At 41.7% G+C, this 9,343-nt stretch overlaps 1 protein-coding gene across 1 annotated transcript in view; it reads left to right on the top strand.

Annotated features, from left to right (window-relative positions):
• The first annotated feature begins 6,524 nt into the window (after positions 1–6,524).
• Positions 6,525–9,343, top strand: part of SYT4 (synaptotagmin 4) — an 8,597-nt gene continuing 5,778 nt past the window's right edge. Inside the window, exons 1-2 of the mRNA XM_057367783.1 lie at positions 6,525–7,328; positions 8,901–9,021. Of these exons, the coding sequence (XP_057223766.1) occupies positions 6,741–7,328; positions 8,901–9,021 (709 nt within the window). The 5' untranslated portion in view covers positions 6,525–6,740. The remainder of the gene's footprint in view (positions 7,329–8,900; positions 9,022–9,343) is intronic.

The raw sequence follows: 9,343 nt of genomic DNA, 5'->3' as shown, positions 1-9,343 counted from the left end.
CACTGAGTGCTGGAGATAGAAATGAAGATAAAAATAAGATCTACCCTTCAATGCAGGTAGGAAATTATCCCTGTGAATGATACAAATAAAGTGCATATTTTGTAAAAGCTGTTATATATATATATCCCTGGGACTTATGAAAGATCAAGCAGAAGAAAACCTGAATCAATATTTTTTATAATCCCACATTGTCCCTAAATGATATCTATTTCAGCAAAGGAAGTCTAAGGGTTTATTCCAAAATAAAAATAATAATAATAAAAAAACTTTAAAAAAGTATTGCCAATAATTCAAGTGTCAACATAATATATATGTTTACCCTATTGAAGCTCAAATAGGATAAATGCACTACCAGGGTATACCTTATACTGATTCTCAGGCCTTTATTTTTAAAGTCTGGACATAGTAATTTACAAAAATCAAATAATCCAGTTATACATGTTTATCTCCAGATTTGTTTCAAGATTTTTTTTATTTCAGTCATATCTGGAGGCTCATAGACCTGGAATGTGGTTTAAAATCAAACCTGMTTGCTTTCAATAACTGCACATTTCGAGTAAGACTGGATTTTGGATAGAGAAAGGGAAGTGGATAGCAGGGCTAAGGGAACGAGGATTGCCAGGAAGAAGAAAGAAGCTGAGCCAGGCTTGCTTGGATTGGTATCAACATGAAAATCCAAAGATTCCAAATCAARTTGTGCTGCCAAAACACCATAAAAAGAGCTATACAACAATTTCTTCAGTCTTCTAGTACATTAATTCATTGTAGTCCAGGTATTTGTAAGAGGAGCAATGGAGGTAAGCTACTTATTAAAAGCAATTAGATGCAATGATGATTAGGGTGCTGGATATGGCTGTTCCTGCAAGAATTTTGGWGATGTATACTGAGGCCAAGTTGCTGGAGGTGTGAGAGAAGCAGGTAAGCACAAACAATATTAACCAATGGATTCTCAAGACCCAGCATGTGCCAGGCAACTCATCCAGCTGTGGTTTTACAACAGCTTGCATTGTTGACCTGAAGGGACATTAAATTTGTCAATGATATTATGTCAGGAGGAGCTGTTGACTCCCTCAAGGGTAGAGAGGCCCTGAAGAGAGATCCTGAAAATGAGAGATGGGAAATCACCAGCCCTGTGAAGTTCAGCAGGGGAAAGTGCCAGATTCTGCTCCTGATATGGGTCACCCCTGGATGCACAGACAGGCTGGGGAGTGAGAAGATGGAAAGCAGTGCCAGGGAAAGGGASCTGGGGGTGCTGCTCAGTGGTCAGTTGAACACGAGCCAGCAGYGCCCTGGAGCCAGGAGGGACATCCCTGTCCTGGGGACATCAGGGACAGCAYGGCCARMGGGGCAGGGGAGGGGATTGTCCCGCTCTGCTCTGGGCTGGGGCRGCCTCACCTGGAATATTGTGAGCAGCTTTGGGTGCCACAGTGCAGGAAAGATCTTGAGCCATCAGAGAGTGACCAAAGGAGGGACACGAGGATGGGGAAGGSTTTGAGGGGAAGGAGTGAGGAGGGGCTGAGGGCACTGGGTCTGTTCAGATGGAGAAGGGGAGACTGAGGRGGACAACTTTGCTGCATACAACTGTCTGTATATTTTATATATTCCTCATGAGATGCAGCAGAGGGACAGGCACTGATCTCTTCTCTGCGGTGACCAGTGACAGGATACAAAATAGTGGAATGGAACTGAGTCAGGGCAGGTTTAGGTTGGCTATTAGGAAAAGCTTCTTCACCCAGAGGGTGGCTAGGTGCTGGTACAGGACCCTCAGGGCGGTGGTCACAGCACCAAGCCTGACAGAGTTCAAGAAATATTTGGACAAAACTCTCAGGCACATGGTGGTATTCWTGTGTCCTGCTCAGGGGTGTGAGTTGGACTTTGATAATCCCTGTAGGTTCATTCCAACCCAAGATATTCTATGATTCCGTGAACTTCTTACTGTAATTTTTCTAAAATCCTTCAGGAGCTTCACTGACTTCCGTGTGAAGGAAGAATATGCTTTAAAATGGGGCAAGACACTCTACCTTCCAAGTGGCTGACCATGGAGCAAGGTCATGCCAGACTATGTCTGCATCTGGATTTTGTTATTTAGAGAAACAACAACACCTGTTTCCCATTTATGCAGGAGAATTGGCAGTTTAGCTCCAAACCTGGCTGCTATACTTCCTTTTGAATCCAGGAGGAGTCGGATGCCAGGTGCTGGCTTTKGCAGTTCTGTTTCACAAGGAGTTAGCTCGCGTTATTATACACYGTAGATGTTCTAGGTACAGGCAGCCCTGCTTTCTTGTCCTGTCCCCACCCCATTCCTCCTGTCTGCCAGACTCTCCCTGTCTCCCCACCAAGCTCTCAGTTCACACCGGGAGACAGACATCTAAACCAGTGAAATCTAGAAGTATCTAGGTTAAAGTCATCTCTTTCCCAGACCTGCAGGAAGATCAAGAGGATTTCCAAACTGGGGGGGCTGAATGTTTGTGTGGGGGTGGATGGAGGGAGGAATCAGGGAGGAGGCACAGGGAGCAGTAACATCCGGAGTTTTTGTGACTCAAATTGAGTGAGACTATCACGTCAATCACAGGAAAAACGTGTGCCCTGCAGCTGGAGCCGGGGTGTCTGGACTGTCTCAGGCTGGCAACTCTTTCATGTTGTTGTAACCCGTACAGTTAACAGATAGTTAACTAAACAAATAAATAGATCTCACCCTGGCAAAAGAGGCACACCCATATATTTGAGAGTGTGCACTGAGTCACAGGCATTGCCTTTTCACTGTCTGTGTCCGATGGAGGGGGGTGTGGGGGAGCTCATAACCCGCAGCAAGGCAGTTAAAATAATCGATGAGTGCGTGTTCAATCCCAAGACAGGGACGGGGGGAGGAGGAGGGTGTGGGAAGGCAGAGAGAGAGACAGAGAAGGGAGGGAGGGTGTGGTGGCTAGGGAGGGGGGGAGGGAGGCGGGAAAGGTGCTGATTTCAGCCCTGTAGCGTCAGGATTGCGTCAATTTGGGTTTCAACCACGTACTCAGTCTCAGAGCAGAGCTACTCAGAAGAGCCAAAACAGGAAGGGGGTTGCAAATCAGTGTGCAAAGGGGAGGACCGAAGGCTCCCCTCCCCCTTCTCCTCCAGTCCCTTCGCAGCCTCCTCCTGTACTGTCCCCGCCGCTCGTGTCTCCAGTTTTTAGGTGTTTTTATTGTTGTTGCTTTTTTAATTTTTTTTTTATTATTATTATTATTTTTTTTTAAACTGTGCTGGCAAAGACGCTTATCCAGGCTCCGTTAGAGCGGAGAGCCGGGGGACAGCAGGGCAGTGCGCTTGGTGCCCCGGGAGGGTCGCTCGGCATCCGGGGAGGCGCCTCCCGCATCCCGGACAGCGGCTCCAGAACCGCGGACAGAGACTCCAGAACCGCGGACAGAGACTCCAGAACCGCGGACAGAGACTCCAGAACCGCGGACAGAGACTCCAGAACCGCGGACAGAGAGTCCAGGACCGCGGACAGAGACTCCAGAACCGCGGACAGCGGCTCAAAACCCCAGGCAGCGGTTAGAGCACCGCGGACAGCGATTCGAGCACCGCGGACAGCGGTTCCAGCACCGCGAACAGAGACTCCAAGCCCCGGACAGCGGCTCCAAGCCCCGGACAGCCTCTCCAGCCCCCCGGGCATCTCTCGCCACCATCATGGCTCCGATCGCGGACAGCCGCCAGCAGTTCGGTAAGCGCGTCCCGGCTCCCCGCACCCGGGGCCGGGCGGTGCTCTCCTCCCCTCCCCGGGAGAAGAGCATCCTCTGCTGAGCCACCCGGTGCCTCCCAGCACGCAGATTGTTGGGAGGGACCTGGTTTCCTCCCAGTTCTCTTCAGGTCTCAGAAGTTGTGTGTGAATTTGCTTTCTTTTCCCAATCGCTCTTGCGTCCTCCCTCCCCGTTCCCCCTCCCTGGTAAAGTACTGGAAGAGATAAAAGAATTTCTGTAGGTGAGGCTTTGGATGAGAGAGATTTGGGTTTTTCTCTGTGTCTGTGTTAAAGTAAYGTGGATCCAGAGTTGGGTGATGTAAACGCATCTTGTGCCACAGAGAAAATCTTTTTTCAAGTAATTCTTGGAATAATTGCCCTTCCCTTTATTCTTATTGTAGGTCAATCATTACTTAAAGTGAAAGGACATGGCTAGGAAGACGAAAAAAACAAGATTTCAGTGTTTTTAGCTGAGCAGCTGCATCATAACCAACCCGGTTTCATTGAGAATATCAAAGATGACACTGAACTTTTCAATTTTGCCATTTCTGTGCACTGAATGTGGGGTGGTACCAGAAGTTTCAGAAGCAGTCATGTATGTGCGCTTATAAAATGCATTCACAAATTGCTTTAGTCAGAAAAGCAGTGAGTGGRAATGTTTCTGAACTCTGCTTTACAAATATTGACTCTAGCCTACATTATGCTTGCTTTAGCAGTGATTTGATTCAAGGATCATTCCACTGACTTAGGCGAAGAGACTTCGGATTTAGATCACATAACTGGAATAATAACCTCTCCCAGAATCAGTAGATGATGTTTTCTGTTARCACACTGCCTTGAATGTTAACCAATTGATTTACATTATGACAAAAGTAAGAAATTCAGGCTGTGACATGATTAATTATAAATATAAAGTCATTTCAGTTACAATTTCCTCTTCTTTTCTATCCCACCCACTTGAGATTTCTAACCACACTTGTGACATCATGCTTGTCTAATTACTTATTTAAGAAAGATAATTAATATTTTAAACATCAAATTGATTTTTCCACTTCTTTCAATAGTTTTAGAATGAAAGGATAGCATAATACCCATTACTATAAAAAGTCTGTTATCTCATGAGAAAGTATTGTAAATGTATAAACCACTCTTAAAAGAAATTAAAGTATTCTGATTAGTTCTCAATTACTTTTAGCTTTCTATTTTTATGCCGTGTACATTTAAATTTCTGCAGGGAAATACTTGAAACTCAAAGCCACATGCTTCACTTAGGAAAAATACTTTTTGTTTATGTATATGATTTTCAGTCATTTCAATAAGTTTTTGCAATTAAGTATATAGACTAGTACAGCTTGTAGGCATCAGGAAAGCAACATGAATGTTGTCATAAAAAATTAATAGCCAGGCCTGATCCTTTCTGTGCTGGAACATTATGTCCTACTTTGCTCTGATAGTATTGTTGTGGATTTTTTTTTTTTTTTTTTTTTTTTTTTTTTTTTTTTTTTTTTTTTTTTTTTTTTTTTTTTTTTCCCTGAATCATCCCACTAAAAAGCAAAAGTATAGTGGCAGCACATTTATCTGCCCAGCTTTTCCCTGGACAAAGCTGCTTTAGTAATATAGGGGGAGAGTTTTCCTTTACTCATCCAGAATGACCAGAAAGAAGCAGAACTGTTACATAATTGCCTTTATGCATAAACAATGTCATTGCATTAATATTCTATTGGACATCTATGGTTGCAGGAATAAGGATTGAGCTCTGATTGTTGCAGTGTGGGAGGTTTAAACTCACTTAGTAATGTTACTTATGGGCAAAATTGGATTTCCAATTAGTTGTGCTCATTTACCCTTCGATGCATACTTTGAAGGGCTAATGATACTCCATATGTAAATAATGTATCCACATGACAGTGGAGGTTGTAGCACTGGCTCAGATTTCCTTTAGTCAGTGTAAGTCTAGGATTCATGTTAAAATTGTAGAGAATTATGTTTGAATGCTTTTTCTTATATATTTGCAAGGAGCACTGATCCTTTCTGTAAAGTCCCCATAAGCTTTGATTCACTGTGTCTTAAACGTAAAGCTTAGTGGTTAACAATGATRAACTTAACAGGATTTTTTCAGCTTTGAACTCACATATGTCTACCTAGTGTCACATCCATCTGGAGAAGACACTTGGTATATAATTATTCTAAATTTTCTTGATAGACTTCCTCCTGCAAAGTATTGAAAATCCCAGTGAAACTGTTGAGTGCTATAACCTCCAATTAAACTCACTTCTTTCAAGAGATACCTCCAGGCAATTATGGGATCAGACCATTAAAAATTAGTTAATTGAGTGTACAAAGTATTCTAGGAGACAGTATGAAAAGCAGACGATGTATCTATAAGTAATGCATATTTCAGAGTGTCTTTTAGCCAACCAACAAACCTCCATAAACTCAAAGCTGAAACCAGCTGAAAGCTGGTATTATTCACAGACATATAAACCCAAAAACCTCACACAGAGGGTTGAGASAGCCGAGAAATTACTAACTGCTTATTATTAGGATGGGTGTAGTATTTTCCTCTCTAACTCTCCGTGTATGGAAAAATACCAGCATAGCAAGTGTGCCTTGGAGTGGGACTGCACAGTGATGCCTGCAGGTGGCGAGCAATMTGTACCATGCAGAGCTCTTCCAGTCTGCCAATCCTGCTGATATCACATCTCCTACTCAGTTTGTTTTAATGACTTATTGCTTTATTAAACACCACGCAGATTTCAAGGTACGGCTGCTTATGTGCTTGTTGCTATTTATTTGCTTTGCAGATGAAGTCCCTACAGTGGTTGGGATTTTCAGTGCGTTTGGCCTCGTCTTCTCTGTCTCCCTCTTTGCKTGGATCTGCTGCCAACGCAAATCTTCCAAGTCCAACAAGACCCCTCCATATAAGTTTGTCCATGTTCTGAAGGGGGTTGATATTTACCCTGAGAATCTCAACAGCAAGAAGAAGTTTGGAGCTGATGAGAAAAACGAAGCAAAGAACAAATCAGCAATGCCAAAGAATTCTCTCCATCTTGACCTGGAGAAGAGAGATCTAAATGGCAATTTCCCCAAAACCACAAAAATGCAGAGCTCTCCAGATCCCGAAAATTCATCCCCTAAGCACTTTGCAGAAAGGAAGAAAGATTCTGTATCCCCTGATAGCTTAAAATCCATCACTTCCCTGTCATCTGAAGAGAAACAAGACAAGCTAGGAACTCTCTTTTTCTCCYTAGAGTACAACTTTGAGAAAAAAGCATTTGTAGTGAACATCAAAGAAGCTCGTGGGCTGCCAGCAATGGATGAACAGTCAATGACTTCTGATCCCTACATCAAAATGACAATCCTGCCTGAGAAAAAGCACAAGGTGAAAACCAGAGTGCTGAGAAAAACCTTAGATCCAGCTTTCGATGAGACTTTCACGTTTTATGGGATCCCCTATAGCCAAATTCAAGACTTAACACTTCACTTCATGATCTTGAGCTTCGACAGATTTTCCAGAGATGATGTCATCGGRGAAGTCCTCATCCCCCTTGCTGGAATTGAACTCTCCGAAGGAAGACTGCTAATGGACAGAGAGATCATCAAAAGAAATGTTAGGGTAACATATTTTTTATACAAAACTTGAAAATGTTGTGTTACAGCTGGCCATGATTCTTGTGTAATGCAGCTGCCATCTTGGAAAGAAAAKCCAAAAGGCTCACCATGCCTGAGATGCTTTCAGATACTTCAATTCCTTCAATTCCTCAGCAGACATGCCTTTCCTAATGGCAGCATGAGGAAGCTATTACACAAATGCAATTAAAAAAAAAAAAAAAATTGCAAGCATATTGAAAGAAATTGCTAATGCCCTAAGATCTGATTTCTCATTCATCTGGTCCAGCAGGTTTAAGTGGACCAATTTATGCAAGGTCAAGCAGCCTCAATCCATGCTGTTTTGCTCTTAGTTGCTTTTAATGGAAAGAATMAAAATACTTACACATTATTCCCTTTCTTCTCCCTTCCCTTATCTATTTGGCATCATTCTTTCTTAAATCTCACTGAAGCCAATGGAAATGTCAACTAAATCTGTTGTGCAGCACATCCTTAAGGAATGTAGGCAGCCTTTAGTTATGGAAGTGGGACCTGCTGTAGACCACATTTTTTATGTAGTATCACATTCTTGCACTTTGGTGCTGTTACTACCTTGTTACTAAAGGTAGTAAGAGAGAGGCTGCAGTCTTACTGGAGTCACTGGCAAAACATCCTGACTTTACTGGTACAAAAATATTTTGTGCTGTGCTGTCTCAGTTCAGACTGTGAGAGTCATTTACCACCACCCCAACTGAACCACAGAAATGCACAGACATCACACACACCCCTCTAAATCTCTGCTGAAGAAGTGGAATGTCTACTGACATTCAACTTGACTGTTTTCAAATGRCAAGCATACTGACAAATGCAATAAATGTCTTCCAGAGAACACACTTATAGCTAATGCTGTTATTTTGATAATTCTATCACAATATTGCAGCAAATGTAACTATGTCACTGATCTTTTGTTGATGACTTACTGGATTTTCTTGGTATATAAGGAACTACTTTTTCTTGTTTGCCTTGCCTTCCTTCTCACTTTGAAATAAGCTACTCCTGCAAACTCAAATCAAATAATCATCGAGAAAAACTTTGATCTCACTTTTATTTCATGTATATTATATTGCTTTAATAAGTATCAGGGGATAAGAATTCACTTCCAGTTTAAAATACTTTGCTGAATATTTTTTCCTTTACCTGTACTAGATTTTTTTTCTCCCCTTTCTCCCTTATCTTTATGGAATTTTGTTTTTCTTAAGATCATTTTCTTTTTAACTGAGAACTTTTTTTTTCCCTCAGGATTTCATTTCTATTCTCAGAAGATAATGTTGTCATGCCAATCTATATTTTCCACTTATTTATTATTTATTTTGTCTTCAGTCTAATAAGCAGTCATAAGAAAAGTTATATAACTACTCTAGAGGGAAATTATATTCTCTGTGTAAAACAAAGTAGCTCCATGCATTATACCCTTTTATACAGTTTCAGAGCATTCACTTCTGTGACATTTGATAACTCTGTTTAATTCTGGTTTAATGCTTGGTCAATACAACTGTTTTTAAAGAGTTTTATTTCTTTTTATTTCCTTTAATTTCCTCAGAAGTCATCTGGGCGTGGAGAATTACTGGTCTCTCTCTGTTATCAGTCTACAACAAACACTCTCACTGTCGTTGTTCTAAAAGCGAGGCATCTACCTAAATCTGATGTGTCAGGATTATCAGGTAATGGCTTCAATAATTAATATGCCCTAAGAATACAAATCAATGATGAAGAACAGCTGCAATGTGGCATTTCAAAGAGTAAAGAATATTCCATAAATGCAGAAATGGTGTTTCTATTATTTACAGCYTGTTCATTTTATTCATATCTAGGTCAATGCTTTATTCCAGGATATGTATTTTACAAATTTCTCCTCCAATCATATCAAAAAAGGTGACATCTGTTAGCAGTGGAAACCAATGAGTTTTATGATTGTCTTGAATGGAACCCATCTGCCACAAGCATGGGATGTTGTTTGCAGATATCAAAAGCTTTTATTTATGA

Source organism: Malurus melanocephalus, unplaced genomic scaffold (assembly GCF_030028575.1).
Source record: "Malurus melanocephalus ecotype Western Australia unplaced genomic scaffold, MMel_1.1 scaffold_85, whole genome shotgun sequence".
NCBI classification, from domain to species: domain Eukaryota; kingdom Metazoa; phylum Chordata; class Aves; order Passeriformes; family Maluridae; genus Malurus; species Malurus melanocephalus.
This window is presented reverse-complemented; position numbering and strand designations above follow the sequence as displayed.